The sequence below is a fragment of the Plasmodium falciparum genome, assembly GCF_000002765.6.
Source record: "Plasmodium falciparum 3D7 genome assembly, chromosome: 5".
NCBI classification, from domain to species: Eukaryota; Apicomplexa; class Aconoidasida; order Haemosporida; family Plasmodiidae; genus Plasmodium; species Plasmodium falciparum.
The window spans coordinates 80,144-97,203 of record NC_004326.2 but is presented as its reverse complement, the minus strand read 5'-3'; the positions used below and the strand labels follow the sequence as shown (position 1 = coordinate 97,203).

General features: G+C 18.6%; 5 protein-coding genes across 5 annotated transcripts; 4 read left to right on the top strand and 1 right to left on the bottom strand.

The window, feature by feature from the left end:
- Positions 1 to 570: 570 nt before the first annotated feature.
- Positions 571 to 2,043, top strand: PF3D7_0501900 (conserved protein, unknown function; the record flags this gene model as incomplete). Its single annotated transcript, XM_001351542.1, has 2 exons — positions 571 to 962; positions 1,290 to 2,043. The coding sequence occupies 2 exons, from the start codon at positions 571 to 573 to the stop codon at positions 2,041 to 2,043; spliced, it is 1,146 nt and encodes a 381-aa protein (XP_001351578.1).
- A 569-nt stretch (positions 2,044 to 2,612) lies between these two features.
- PF3D7_0501800 (chromatin assembly factor 1 subunit A) lies at positions 2,613 to 5,843 on the bottom strand (the record flags this gene model as incomplete). The annotated part of the gene is made up of 1 exon (XM_001351541.1): positions 2,613 to 5,843. The coding sequence occupies one exon, from the start codon at positions 5,841 to 5,843 to the stop codon at positions 2,613 to 2,615; it is 3,231 nt and encodes a 1,076-aa protein (XP_001351577.1).
- Positions 5,844 to 8,002: 2,159 nt separating this feature from the next.
- PF3D7_0501700 (anaphase-promoting complex subunit 3, putative) lies at positions 8,003 to 10,384 on the top strand (the record flags this gene model as incomplete). The annotated part of the gene is made up of 1 exon (XM_001351540.1): positions 8,003 to 10,384. One exon carries the CDS (start codon positions 8,003 to 8,005, stop codon positions 10,382 to 10,384), a length of 2,382 nt encoding a protein of 793 aa, XP_001351576.1.
- A 1,582-nt stretch (positions 10,385 to 11,966) lies between these two features.
- Positions 11,967 to 13,163, top strand: PF3D7_0501600 (rhoptry-associated protein 2; the record flags this gene model as incomplete). Its single annotated transcript, XM_001351539.1, has 1 exon — positions 11,967 to 13,163. One exon carries the CDS (start codon positions 11,967 to 11,969, stop codon positions 13,161 to 13,163), a length of 1,197 nt encoding a protein of 398 aa, XP_001351575.1.
- A 1,704-nt stretch (positions 13,164 to 14,867) lies between these two features.
- On the top strand, positions 14,868 to 16,070 carry PF3D7_0501500 (rhoptry-associated protein 3; the record flags this gene model as incomplete). The annotated part of the gene is made up of 1 exon (XM_001351538.1): positions 14,868 to 16,070. The coding sequence occupies one exon, from the start codon at positions 14,868 to 14,870 to the stop codon at positions 16,068 to 16,070; it is 1,203 nt and encodes a 400-aa protein (XP_001351574.1).
- Positions 16,071 to 17,060: the final 990 nt, after the last annotated feature.

Below are 17,060 nucleotides of genomic sequence, written 5' to 3'. Positions count from 1 at the left end.
ATATATTTTTTTTTTTTTTTTTTTTTTTTTTTTTTTTTTTTTGTTATATATTATACATATTTGATATTCTATTAATTTTTATGAAAAGTTCAAAGTGAAATGGTAGTAATATAAACCAGAAGGGAGAAGATACTCTTATAACAATGTATATAAAAAAATAATAATAAATGGAATATATATTTTTATATATACATTTTAATAATACATATGTTATAAAAATATATTTTATTATTTTTTTTTTTTTTAGTTTTTTTTCTTGTTTAAAACATGAAAAGGGAATAATATATATATATATATATATATATATATAAATATATATATATGATTAAGAGTGTATATAATAAAACAGTAACATAATAATTAATAAAAAAAAAAAAAAAAAAAAAAAATACATTATTATTTAATGAATAAGAATTGGGATTTTTAAAAAAAAAAGGACAAGATGTGAAAATAGAGTAAAACATTTATAATATATATATATATATATATATATATATATATTATTAGTGACATATTTGTTTATATATATGTTAATTTAATAAACATAGTAAAAATTAAGGAATATATAAAATGAGTGAAGTGAAGGAGGGAGTTAAGATTGAATTACTTCGTTTAAGTCCGCCCTTGTTTAATAACAATATTTGGAATATGTTTAAAATAACTGAAATGGAGAAAATAAATTTTGATAAGGACATAAATGATAATATTAGTTTATCAAATGAAATAAGTTTAAGTCTACCTATAAATTCTCGAAAGGTTTATATAGGTCAGAATTTTAAATCTCAAATTAATATATCTAGCAATTTAAAAAACAATATTCAAGTGAATTTAATAAATGTGGATATTTGGACTAGGGATAATAATTTTAACATTTATAAAAATGAGGAATCAGTAAATATATCTCCTAATACCTTTTTTAGTTTTGTGACATGTTTTCCAGTATATTTCTTTGATGTTTTTACGTAATGATACATATATGTATATATTTATATATATATATGTATGTTTATTTTATTTGAGGTTGTATAAATATTTATGGAATATTTATATGTATATATATAAATATGATGTGTGTATCCTATTAAAGGTGTATATATTCATATAAATAATCTTTCCAAAGTATTATATATTATATATTATATATTATTTATTATATATTATTTATTATATATTATATATTATATATTATTTATTATATATTATATATTATATATTATTTATTATATATTATATATTATTTATTATATATTATTTATTATATATTATATATTATTTATTTTTTTTTTTAGAATTCGATGTACTGCGGAATATAAAATTGGAAGTGAAAAGAAAAAATTAAAAAAAGATTTTAACTTTATAAGTAGAGATCCATTTAATATAAGATATAGTTTGGTACATAAAAATGATAAACTGTACATGCAAATAATAATGAAAAACACTGAGGAAGATAACATAATGTTAAATGATATTATACTTAAAGATATAAAATGTGAATTAATTAAAAACGAGGGTTGTAATAAAGTTCATAATGGAATACATTATTTTAAACAACATGATGAATATTCTATGATTTTTTGTATAGATGATGAAAAAAGTAAAAGATATATTTTAAATAATACATTAGATAATGATAATATAACAAATATGGAAATAATATATTTTACTAATAATGGTGGGAAAGGAATACATAATTTACATTATTTAAAGAAAAATACTAGTACAGATAATTTTAAGATATACTTAAAAGAAAATAATAATATTTATTATACAATAAATAAAATATATAACTTTGAAATTATTTTTGAAAATAATACTGATGAAGATATGTTTTTGGAAATTTTTGTTCACAATAATTCAAATATTCATATTGTTAATAATTTTGTTAAGGAACATATAATAAAGAGTAAAACCAAAAAATCTCATTTTTTTTATACTTTATTTATTAACCAAGGAATTCATTTTTTTAATAATATTACTATATATAATAAAAAAAATAAAACAACGAAAGAATATATAAAACTATTTAAATTGTTTGTTAAATAATATAGACAGGTATATATACGTGTATATTTATTTATTCTATTTTATTTTATTTAAATTTTTTTTTTTTTTTTTTTTTTGTGTACATATAAAAATAAATAAATAAATAAATAAATATGTATATATAGAGTATATATTATATTTAATAGCGGTATGAAGGGTAAAAATAAAAAATAAACACATATATGGACATATACATATACATATATATATATATATATATATATATATATATATATATAATATACCAAAAAAAAAAAAAAATATATATATATATATAAAAATAAAAATAAAAACAAGTAATGTTTAAAATTTAAAAAGAAAGATATAAATAAATATACATATATATATATATATATATATATATATATATATATATATATATATATATATATGTGCGTCATTTATTAAGGTTATATATTATATATAAGCATCATTTTTTATTAAAAAGGGAAATATATATTTCTGATTATTTTTTTAGTTAAAAGGAAAAACAGTAACACCATTTATATCATTTAAAATATATATATATATATATATATATATTTATATTTATGCATATTACGTATAAATCATTTCTTAGTATTTTGCGATAAGACAAAATTTGCTGCATTACCAACTATTAAATTAATTCTTTTCACTTTTGTTTCTTCCTTAGGAGGAATTAAATTATGATCATCAAATTCATCCTCGCTAGACGTATAATCATTAGATTCATCTTTATTTAAAAACTCTACTTCATCATAAAAAGTGTTTTTAAAATAATTTTGATCGAATGTTAAATCATTGCATTTTTTATCCAAATAGTAATTTTTATAAGATTTAATATTTCCTAATTCATTATTATTAAAGTGATAAAAGCTAACATACCCATCTGAACTTGAACATGCACAAACGTTACCTAAATTATTCCAAGATATATCTGTTATAGGACATAAATGTATATTCTTAACTATACTAATGGGTATATCAAGAATCTCACTATCATAAAAATATACACTTCCATCAAACGTTCCTAATGTATATATAAATCTTTCCTCCTTTTTATCTTTAAGTTCACTTGAAGCATCTTGTTCATTTAATATTTCAACATTATCATTGTTATCATTATATTTGTCCATGATATCATTTTTCCCTTCTTCTTCATCTGCATTCAATTTGTTATTTATATCTAATTCGTTTTCTTTTTTTGATTCTTCCTTTGTGTCATCCTTTGAATCATTTTTTGAATCATCTTTTGAATCATTTTTTGAATCACCTTTTGAATCATCTTTTGAATCATCTTTTGAATTATCTTTTGAATCATCTTTTGAATCATCTTTTGAATCATCTTTTGAATCATCTTTTGAATCACCTTTTGAATCATCTTTTGAATCACCTTTTGAATCATCTTTTGAATTATCTTTTGAATCATCTTTTGAATCATCTTTTGAATCATCTTTTGAATCATCCTTTTTTTCTTCCTTTAAATCATCCTGTTTTTCTTCCTTTATATCATCTTTTTTTTCTTCAACATTCTCTTCTGTATTGTCTTCATCATTTCCATCCTCATTCCTTTCCGTATTTTTCATCAAGCAATTTTCGGCGGATAATTCCTTCAAGGATACTTTATCTTCATTAAATTCAACATCACTTTCTGATATGGTACTACTAACAATTTGACTTACATCATCAGGTATATCAATATGATTATATAATAGAGTTTTTTCATAATTCAATTTGATTAGTTTTTCATTATACATTAACTCATTTAATTTTAAATTATCATCATATATTTTTCTTTTTTTATTTGAATTTGATATATCTTCATCATTTACATCAGATAAGTTATTAAGAAAATGTTCATAACATCTTTTAAGAATATTTTGTTCTGTTCTTAATTTGAATGTATTATAATTAAATTTGGCTACTAAGAAATGGCTTGTTTGTGAAAATATGGTAAAAAAAGGAATATTATATTTTAAAAATAAGTTTTTATGATATATATAAAAGCAGCTATAAGCTTTAATTTCATAATTTGGTTTAGCATTTTCATCGGTTTTATTATTTTTCTCGTTAACTTTTTCCACTTGTTCAAATTGAATACCACTAGGTGTTATTAAAAATTCCCCATTTGGAGAAAAATCAATACGTCTGAAAAAGGAAGGTAGCATTTCCTCACTTGAAAAAAGGCTTCTTTTGAATTTCTTTTCTTCCTCTTCTTCTTCTTGTTCTTCTTCTCCATCTTCTAGATGTTTTTTTGACATAAACTTGGTATGTATTTGTTGGTATGGTTTAACATTATTTTCTTGATTAAAAGAATTGTTCATTTTGATTGTATTGGAGTTATTCATTTTGAGATTATTGGAGTTGTTCATTTTGTTAATATTTGAATTAAGCACTATATTATTATTGAGATGTCCTTCTATATGTTCTTCTCCTACATCCGTTTGTTGTTCTTCTACATCTTCGTTATTATTTGCTTCTTCTTCGTCTTCATCTGCTTTTTCTTTTTTGTTTTTTGTTTTTTTTTTATATGCTTCTTGTTCCAATAAATCATAATTTATTAATTTTTTATTTTCTTGTTTTAAAGTATTGGATTCGTATTTGTCCGTATTATTTTTATCAGGAAAATCATATTCAGTACATGTCGTGCATGCATTATTAAGTTTATCCAATTCATCTCTTCTTATATTTTTTATGGAGTTTTCTAATTTCCATGATTTTCCATCATTTTTCTTTTTCCATATTTTTAATGTTTGATCAGCACTAAGAGATGCTAAATATTCATAATTATTGTCAAATGAAATTCCTTGAATAATACCTGAATGTCCTTCTAAGACTTGTACTTTACAGTTTGTATTTTTTACAAAATCAATAATATTGATATTATTATCTTCATTTGCTACATATAAGGTATCATTGTTTGACCAAATAATACTATTTATTACACCACTACATCTGAAAGACCCTACGACATTCCACCATTCTTTATAATCTAAAAAGCTTATATCATAACCTAATGGTATATTTTTTGGTTTTTTACTTTTTTCCCATATATATAAAAATTTATCTTCTCCCCCACTTGCTATATATCTACCATTTTTGTTAAAACGAACACAATTTATTTCACCACTATGACCTATAAATCTACCTAAGCATTTAATTGAAATATCATCTTTTATAAATATTCTCCACAAATGTACGAATTCGTCAGCACCACATGTAGCTATATTAAATTTGATAGGTTTTTTTTTTGTTTTATCATCTTGTAATGATGTAAGTAATTTATTTGATTGCATTGGTGTTTTATTATGTGAAATATTGTCATTAGATGAACTATTCGTTTCGTTTTTTTTATTTACTAAATTGTGTTCTTGGTGATCTTCCGTAGATGTATTTGTTTTTATTTCGTTTAATTTATTGTTTGTATCATCTAATAAGTTATTATTACTAACTTCCGTGTTATTCCCAATTACCGTCTTTATAATGTTATCCTCATTTCCTTGATTCAGTTCTTTATCTAATTTTAATGTTTCATATTTATTATTATTATTATTATTATTACTACTATTATTATAATTATTATTTGAGGGCAATGTTGAATCATTTATAATTTTTTGTTTTTCTTCTAAAGTGTCGAATTTATTACATTCTATTTTTCCTTTTTCTTTTAAATATTTGATAAACAATTCATATTTCCTATTTAATTTTTTAACACTATAATAATTTGGATATGGTTGAATATCTAAAGAATAAATTCGATCACTTCTTTTGTTATCTTTACTATGCCATAAAATTTGAGGTAAATATACATTTGGCATTTTCTTTTTTTTGTGTGTTTTTTTTTATAAGGAATATATATATATTTATATGAAAATGGGGATTTCGAAAAGGAATAATGGAAAAAAATATTGATTATATATATTAAAAATATATATATATATATATATATATATATATATATAATAAATATAAGAACAAAACAAGAGAAGAGAAAAGAATAAAAAAAAAAAAAAAAATTGAATATAATTACAAAAAATTTATATATGTAATGTATTTATAAATTATTATGGAAAGGAAAAATTAGGATTATACTTTTTTTATAACTTGTATATATTATTTATTTATTTGTATATATATATATATATATATATATATTATATAGTTTTTTTTTTTTTTTTTTTTTTTTTTTATAATAAAATGTGATATAAAAAATATATATACAAAAATGTGTTATATATATATATTATATTATAAAATAGAGAGAGAGAGAAAAAAAAAAATTTAATTCTCGATAATTTTTTATGTAAATGTGTAACTGAAAATATATACAAAGGGAAATTTTATCTTTTCATCGCAAAAATGAAGTCCAAGATATAAAATAAGTAAATAAAATATTAAGATATAAATAAAAGATATATGAAGAAAAAAAAAAAAGATATTTTATGTATACTAATATTTTGTATACATATATATATATATATATATATATATATATATTATATATGTACAATGTATATATTTATTTATTGACCATATAAAATTTAAGATACGGATTCTTAAAAGAAAAACAAAATTATGATTATTTTATGAAAAATAAAGACCTTATATAATAATGTCTATAATGAACAGAAAAGAAAAAATAATAATTTATGTGTATTATAAATGTGGATTAAATTAATTTTACAAATATATCTTCTCTAATATATTATGTATATATTATATATATATATATATTATTCATTAAGGAATTTTTTATATTTTAATATTATTTTTTAATTCTTATTTTATAATTTTTTTTTTTTTTAAACCCAAAGTCTGGTATGACAAATATTCTAAAAATGGATGAGAAAAATAAATGATTATATATAAATATGTCAAAAGAGGAAATTTTGAATCAATATAAATATATATATATATATATATATATGTTAATATAAAAATTTATGTGAATTTATAAATATATATTTTAATAATCTAAACATATGTAAATACATAAAATATATATATATTTATATATATGTAATACTTATTATATTTATGAACATATTATAATTAATAAAAATAATATAGTTTTTTTTTTTTTTTTTTTTCTTTTTTATTTATTAATATAATTTTTCTTTTCTTATGTAATATTTATTTTTTGCTCATCTTATATTTTAATTCCCTTTTGTCATTCTTTTGTACACAGTTTGAAATATGTTTTAAAAAATTGAAGGAAAAAAAAAAAAAAAAGAGGAATTATTAGATAAAATATCGATGTCTTAATATATATATATATTAAAAATTTTATTATTATTATTATTTAAATAAGAATGTGTGTAAACGTTTTTGATTTAAAATGTTAAATCTCTTTTTTAATATTCTAATACTACGTTGTTATATATATTATTTTGAATATATATATATTCGGCTTATAAATTTTTATCACATTTTTGGTATAAAAAAAAAAAAAAAAGTCATTATTATATAAATATAGAGTATATAAATAAAGGGTGAAATAAATATTTTATTCATTTTATGTACAAACAAAATAAACATTAAATGAATGAATAAATATATGTGTTGATATTGTATATTATTTTAAATAGTTCATTTTTTTATATTCCTTTTTTTAAATCTTTCAAAGTTGTAATGAAATATAGACAGTTCCCTTAAGGAGTGTTTCATATTCTTTTTTAAATAAAATAAGGAATATTATATGGGTATATATAATGCATCAATAACATATTATACTAACATACGGTTTTATATTAAATATGGGAATATGTAAACAAGGGAATGTTTATGTATTAAAAAAAAAAATATATATATATATATATATATATATATATATTTTCCTTGAAAGAATGTGTATAATTGATTATGTTAAATGATTAAAAGTTTATTAAGTTCTTTTTTTTTTTTATTTATTAAATCATTTCTTATCTGATAATCTAATATATATATATATTTATTTATTTATCTATTTATTTATATCATGGAAGATGATGAAAATCATAGGTGTTATTTAAACTTCTTCTTAAACGGTATAGATATTTCTAAAAAGTATAATTTAAAATTTCAAAAAAGGTTGTACGACGATTTGATAGATACTTATTGTTATAGACATAAAATAAATATAAAAGAAAACATAAGGTCTAACAACAATTATATAAATTACGAGGATTTAAATCGTTTGTACATTTATTCAAGAAAGGAATGTCAAGATGAAAAATGCGATAATATAATGAAATATGCATATATTTATTGTTGTTATAAGTTAAATAAGGAAAAAAGAGAGAGTATTATTATGATGTTATTGGATGAAGAATTTCTTAAATATAACATAAAAAATGATCATAATAATATTAAGAAGAAGAAGAAAAAGAAAAAAAAAAAGAAAAAGCAAATATATCTAATGAATAATAATAAGAACAACAACAATAATAGTGATAATAATTATAATACTGATGATACTTATATAATGAAGCATATCAAAGTTTATGAAGAAAGGTTTTACAATGTACAATGTATACCTGGTTATAGTGTGGGATATTATTTGATGGGGAAAATATATGAAAAGGAAGGAAGAAAAGAATGGTTTAGTGAAATAAGAAAAAAGAAATTAATAGATATATCTTTTATTTGTTACTATTTAGGTTATAAATCGTGCCCTTATTTAATATGTTGTCTGAAAAAAATGATAAAATTACATTCGAATTTTTATTTTAGTGTTATGTATCAAGATATAGTTGGAAAACTTTCAAAAATGTATAATGCTCACATATATGTTTATAAGAAGTTGAAATGTAAATCACTTATTAGGAAAGAAAATGAAGATTATGATGGTGATGATAATAAAAGTGATGATAATGAAAGTGATGATGAAGATTATGATGATAGAAAAGATGATAATAATGACGATTATTATGACAATGAATACAAGGAAAAAATGGACGACTATAGACATAATGACGAAAAAAAAGTTGAAGAAAAAAATAAAGATGGTGATATAAATTTAAAAGAAATGGAAGATCTTGTAAGCAATGATAAAGATTCAGATGAATTAGATGAATTTGATGAAGAAAATAAAAATGATATTGTAAATGAAGATGGAATTGTTGTAAAAATAAGAAATATGAATTTTGATGAAAATCTTTTAGAATTAATCGAAATGAATAATGTTATAAATATAAAAGATGTTTCATTTATATCTTCTTTACTAGAAAAGGAAGAAATAGAAAAAATATTTTTAAATTGTATGTCTAATTTAAAAGAAAATATAATACCTAATATTGACAATAATAAAAATAAATGGCTATCTGATGAAGGAATTCATGACTTAACAATAATCGCCAAAGTTTTTTTTTTTTTTTATTTAAATAAATTTGAAGATTGTTTATTGTTAATAGAAGAATGGGAAAATAAACCTATATTTAGTATATATATTTTATACATAAAAGGACTATGTTATTTTTACCTTGGAGATTATGAAAAATCGGCATATTTATTAGAAAAGATATTTGATATAGAATGTTTGTATACTAAACACCTTCCATATTTATCTACATGTTATTGGTATAAAAAAGATATTGAAAAAATAGAATATATATTATTAACATATGAAAAGAAAGAAATAAATGAATATTATTTATGTCTTATTGGAAACTATTTTTCTTTAAAAAATAATAAAAGATTAGGAACCTTTTTTTTTAAAAAAGCTATGAAATTAAATATTTTTTATGAATATTCATATATTCTTTATTCTAGTGAACTAAAACACACAGGAAATATTAATAAAGCTAAGTTAGTATTACTTAAATGCATTTTAATAAATCCTAGTAATTTTAGAGCTCACTTATTATTGAGTGTAATATTTTTTAATGAAGGGAATATAAATATAGCAAATGTGCATTTAAGTTTATGTTTAAAATTAAATATGACAAATCCAATAATATGTTTATATTGTGCTTGTTTATATAACTATAAAGAAAAATATGAAACAGCTTTACTTTGTTTAGAACAAGCTCAAAAAAATAATTATAAGGGACCTGAATTATTTATCTTACAAGGTATGATATTCTTGAAAATGAAAAGAAATGTTGATGCCTTAAACAGTTTTTTGAAAGCTGAAAATTTATATCCCAATTGTGTTTATATTAATACATTTATTTCTTTAACTTTAACTCTTGAAAAAAAATTTGATAAAGCGAAAAAAATTGTGAAAGAAATTTTTTTTGAAAATGCTTATATAAAAAGCACAAATGCGTTATTAAAAGATATTTATAAATGTTGTAATTCTAAAACACTCCCAAGTAAATGTCTTTTAAATAAAATCGACCTCTTTCTTAAGCAAGAATGTTTTAATATATTTATGTAAAGTATAATATGGTTAACTTGATATAAATTAAAAAAAAGGATATCAATAATGTGATAAGCAATATTCACAAAAGGGTGTGCAGATAAAAAAAAAAAAAATATATATATTTTCAATTTAGATAATACAGACAATTATATTATATTATTTTCTTCTTTTTTTTTTTTTTTTGTGTTCCATAAACATATCTTTTGTTTGGAAAGTGGATTTTAAAACAGTTTCGTTTAATATAGGTTGAATGAATAAATAAATATAAAAAATAAAAAAAAAATATATAAATAAATATATATATATATATATATATGTTATATACCAAAATTTTTATATATTACCATAATATATATATATATATATATATATACATATTTTATTGTAAATATAATAAATGAATTGTTGATAAGATATTATTTATATGATGAATACCAAAATGCACTTATTTTTTTCTATTTTACTCAAAGAAAAAAAAAAAAAATATATAATGTTAATTAGGAAATTATTATATATATAATATATTATTTTATTTTTTTCTTTATGTTTCTATTCATATATATAGTTTAAATTAATAATTCTTCAATTTTTTAAAACATTATAATAATATATAATATGATTAAAAAAATACATGAATATTTGTTTATAAAAATTTGTGAAGCACCGAATGTGCACTGTGTGTGTTCTTTTTTTTTTTTTTTAAAACGTTGTATATATTTTCAACGGTATCATATAAATAGTGGTTACATATATATATATATATATATTATATATATGTATGATTCCAATTTAAAAAAAAAAAAAAAAAATTTATTTATTTATGATTATATATATTTAATTATATAATAAAATATATATTATTTATATGCATATGAAGTGCAAATGATAATATAATACATATATAGTATATATTAAATATATTTTTATATAAAAGAATATATACATAAAATAAAAAATAAAAAAAATAGACAACTTTGTTGTTCCTTTTCATTTTATTTTATTATGTTCTATATATTTTAATGTGTATATATTACAATTATAATGCCTGATAAAATCTTTAGGAAAAAAAATTATGAATAAAAAAGTGATAAAAATTAAAAAAAAATTTATTAAAGTACTAGATAATCATATAAATTTATTATTTTATACATTTCTTTTTTTCTTTTTTTTTGTTTTGTTTTTTTTTGTTTTGTTTTGTTTTGTTTTCTTTTTTTTTTTTTTTTTAGTGATTTCACCTTTTTATGATTTTATTACTCTTTAATGATTATTAATTTTTTATGATAATTTTTTTTATATTAATATTTTCAGTTTTTTTTTTTTTTTTTTTTTTTTTTTTGGTTATTGATTGTATATTTATTTGTAATCATTGAATATTAAAAATTAAATATTTTAATTTTTTGTTTTTATTTTTTTTTGTATAGTTAAAGTTTTTGTATAATCATATATATGTATATATATATGTATATTAATGAAAAGAATTTTTAAGTTTTTATTTTTTGTATAAGATATAAAGTATATATATATATATATATATATATTTGTTTTTATTTTTAATATAACATCATACAGTTAAAAAAAAAAAAAAAAGAGCAACAAAATGGGTTTAAAATTTTATGTATTAGTTTTTCTTATTTTATGTTTGAAGAATGTTGTAAAAGGGGATAAGTGTGAAACTGAATTTTCAAAATTATATCCGGAATCAAATTCTTTGACTGGTTTAATTTATGCACACACTGCAAATGTTCATAAATTATCTATGTGGGTTTATTTTATTTATAATCACTTTAGTAGTGCAGATGAATTAATAAAATATTTAGAAAAAACCAACATAAATACTTTAGAAAATAGTGATCATACATGTTTTGCTAGAGCAGTTACTTTATATTTGTTTTATTACTATCTTAAGGATATTAAGTCTATGTTAAGTACAGATGATTATCAATCATTTTTTAAGAATAAATTCAAAGATATTAATCCATTGTTTATTAATGATTTTATTTTAATTCTTAATGATAAGAAATTTATGGAAAATCTGGATTTATATATAATGAAAGAATCTGAGAGAGAACATTTGGTTATAAAGAAGAATCCATTTTTACGTGTATTGAATAAAGCATCAACTACTACACATGCAACATATAAGTCTAATCCATACTTTATAGTAGGATCAAGAGTTCATACACCTTATAAAGATTACTTAGGAGATTTTAATAAATATACTGAGATAAGTGTACTTAATTATGTTCGTGATTACAATTTTTTAATTTATGCTGGTTCAAGGGAAAATTACTACAATTCAGATATAGCTGGACCAGCAAGAAGTGTTAATAATGTAATTAGTAAGAATAAAACATTAGGATTGAGAAAACGTAGTAGTTCTCTCGCTTTAGTAGGAACAAATAACAATGACCCTATATTTGCTTATTGTGAAAAAGATAATAAATCAGAATATTACGGTACACCAGATGATTTAATTACATCTTTCTTTTCAATTATAAAAACTAAAATGTTAAATTCTCATAAAACGTTTTTAAGACAATTTGATTATGCTTTATTTCACAAAACATATTCAATACCTAACTTAAAAGGTTTCAGATTTTTGAAACACCTTTTCCAAAAAAAGAATTTAGTGAATTTTGTAGGTATGTATGAAAATCACGTATCAACAGAAATAAATTTCTTAGCTGAAGATTTCGTTGAATTATTTGATGTAACTATGGATTGTTATTCTCGCCAATATTCAAACCGTGCTGCAGAAAACTTCAAAGCTATTAGAGAATTAAATGTTCTTTAAATAAAATACATTTATAAATAAACATATAACTATTACAAAATACACATTTTTATATTTAAAGGTTTCTCATAAATATGTTTTTGTTTGCTTTTGTTTTATTAATATTATTATTACTTTTTTGTTATTTTATTTTATTTTAATTTTTTTTTTTTTTTGTTTTAAATATTTCTTTAAGTTGACATTTAAATATTATATTACAAGGAAAAGGACTTAAATATATATATATATATATATATGTATATATTTTCTTTTAATGGGTAAAAAGTAATTTTTTTTTTTTTTTTTTTTTTTTTTTTTTTTTTTTTAATCTTTAGTATGTTTTTGAGTGGAACCAATTTAATTTATATGATATTTTAAATTATGTTGTTTTATACAAAGAATATAAAAAAAAAAAAAAAAAAATGCAAATAGTAAAACTCATAAAAAAAAAATAAAAGGAAAAAATAAAAAATAGGAAAGCATATTATATATATATATATATATATATGTGAAGAATTTTTTTAAAATATTAAAAATATAAGTTTCGATAAAATCAATAAGACTATGTTGTCTTTTTTTTTTTTTTTTTTTTTTTTCTATTTTGAGGAGAACTTATCTCATAAACCTTCCATATACATATTAAATATTAAATGTATATTAAAATGAATAAGTTAGGATATTACATTGATTTCTTTAGAGGAAAAATATTCTTTTATATATATATGTATAATTTTTGTATGAAAATAGAATATATATAATGAGAATAATACATGATGTGTATTGTATTTGAATACCTTAGAGATATTTATATTTTTCCGTTGTTTTTTTTTTTTTTTTAATTATTATCAATATCCTATAATGTAAAGGTACTTAATATTAAATATATATATGGAATTACGGGTTTGTTCGCTTTTTTGTTTGTTTCTTTTCTTTTTTTTTTTTTTCTTTTTTTTTTTTTTTATTGTTTTGTTAAGTTATTTAATTTTTTATTTATTTAATTATTTATTTATTTATTTGTGTTTTTCTAAATAAATTTATATTTTATATTTACCTTTTAATTATAATGATAATTTTAATATTTAATTAAAAAAAAAGGAAAAGAAAATTAAAGTATTATTTTTATGCATGTGAAGTGCAAAATAAAAAATAAAATAAAATAAACTCTCTTTTGAATGAATATATAATTTAAATATAAGTATATATACATATATATACATATAATATAATACACTGATTTTGTTTAAATGGTGTATATTTTTTCTTTATTATATTGTCTTTTTGTCTTTTTTTTTTTTTTTTTTTACTTACATTTTTTTGTTGTATTATATATATATATATATATATATATATATTTGTTTGTTCTATATTCCCTCATGTGCACATATATCGTTTCATATATATTTCATAGTATTTTAAACATAATATAAAAATTGGATGGCGAGATATTTAAAAAGAAAAAAATATTTTTTCATAAAATTGTATGATGATAATTTATTGTATATTATGTTTTAATTAATTTTTTTTTTTTTTTTTGTAAAAATGATTATATGTATGTGAATAATATATATATTGTTTTGTTTATAGGTAAAATAATATTTTTGAATAATTAAAGTAATTGATATATATATATATATATTTATATATGTATATATTAACACATTTGAGTAATATATATATATACCTGTTTTATAAATTTATTAATATAATATTTAAGACTTTTAAAAAATGATTAGAAAATTTTTGATTTCGTTATTTTTAATATTTTTATGTTTGAACAATGTTGTAATTGGAAATAAGTGTAAGAAAGCATTGATAGATATTGATACAAAGGATTTGTCTTTGTCTAGTATATTACGTGCACATAAACCCGATAATACAACATTAGGTTCATGGGTTTATTTTTTCTTTAATCATTTTTCAAATGTGGATGAAGCAATAGAATATTTAAAGGGATTAAATATAAATGTATTAGATATTGAAGATCATGCTTGTTTTGCAAGAGCTTTTAGTGTATATTTGCTTCATTTTTATGCAAAAGATTTAAAAATGATGATTAGAAATGAAGAACATGAATCATTTTTCAAAAATAAATTAAGTGAAATTAATAATATAATATCTGGTGATTTCCTTTCAACATTAAAACATGAATATTTTTTTGATAAGTTACCATCTATTATAGTTAAAGAAAAAGATGCATCCCATATAGTAAAAAGGACTGATTTTTTACAAGATATATTAGAAAAAGCAGATTTAAATAACCATGCAATTTATAAAAACGATCCTACAAAAGTATTTATTTTTAATGAAATAAATTTTTTTAGAACATTCCAATTAGAAGGTAAACCACATATACCTGATGATCAACTTTCTTTTATGCGTGATTATGCTTTATTAATTTATCTTGGTACTAAGGAAAATTATTATAATTCTGATATAACAGAATATGCACAAGGAAATTATAATATTTCGAAAAATAGAACAAGATTAGGATTAAAAAAACGTAGTAAAACATTTTCTTTAGATGATCCCCAAAAAAATTCCAATATATTTGCTTTTTGTGAAAAAAATGGAAAAGAAGAATTTTTTGGTACACCTGATGATTTAATTTCATCATTTTTTTCTGATATGAAAGCTAAAATGGTTAAAGGGCATAAGAGATTTTTGATGGAATTTGATTATGCTGTTAAAAATAGAACTTATGCTTTACCTAAAGTTAAGGGATTTCGATTTTTAAAACAACTTTTTCAAAGAAAAAATTTAAAAAATTTCGTAGGAATGTATATAAACCTTCTGTCTACTGAAATTGATTTCTTAGCAGAAGATTTTGTAGAAATGTTCGATACTACTATGAATTGTTATGGACGCCAACATGCCGCTCGTGCAGCAGATCATTATATGGATATGAAACTATCGAACATATTCAAATAAAAAGATAGTTGGAACAAATATTTATATAAATATTAAAGTTTCATTAATTTTTAATATTTAATTTTTCATAAAAGGGGAGTATTTTTTAACATAATATGTCAACATGACTGGTATTATATATATATATATATACAAATATTAAGTAATTTTTTCTATATATATATGTTTTCATTTTAAAAAACTTTTTACTTTTAAAAATAATATAATTTTTAATAATAATGAATTATTAAAAAAAGATGATTATGAAAACATTCTTTGCAATGTCATGAAGGTATAAAAATATATATATATATATATATATATATATATATACAAACAAATGAGCAATGGAAAATATATATATTTTCGTTACATATATAATTTGGAAAATATTAAATAGTAATTTTAATATTTATATTAAATATAATAACCATTTAATGTTAAATATAATATTTTGTCCAACAAAAATGAGAGTATTGTTGTGGCAACGTAAACTAATGTTTTTATTCTGTTCTTTTTACTCTGAAAATTAAGAATATCCTTTAAAATTTTCTTGTATTAAAAATGTTTAAAAATTAAAAATTAGTTAAAATCAGTTATTTCGTTTTTACATATATATATATATATATATATATATATATATATATATATTGAAAAAATAGTAATGGAATCATAAAAAATGAAAGCAAAAAATGAATAACCATGAAATTACGAAATAAAAGAATAAGTGTATTATATATATATATATATATATATATATAATAAATTCGTAAATATGTTAAGAAATCATATAAAATTATTATTTTTTTTATTTTATTTTATTTTATAATTTTTTTTTTTTTTTTTTTTTTTTGTTCTATATAAATATACTATTCAAAAAAATTATATTTAAAGAAAAATAAAATATAAAAAAAAATTCTTAACCAATTAGCCCAAATTTATATAATATAAATATGTAATTTATTATATTTTAATATATATATTTTTGAATTTTTTATAATATATGTAAAT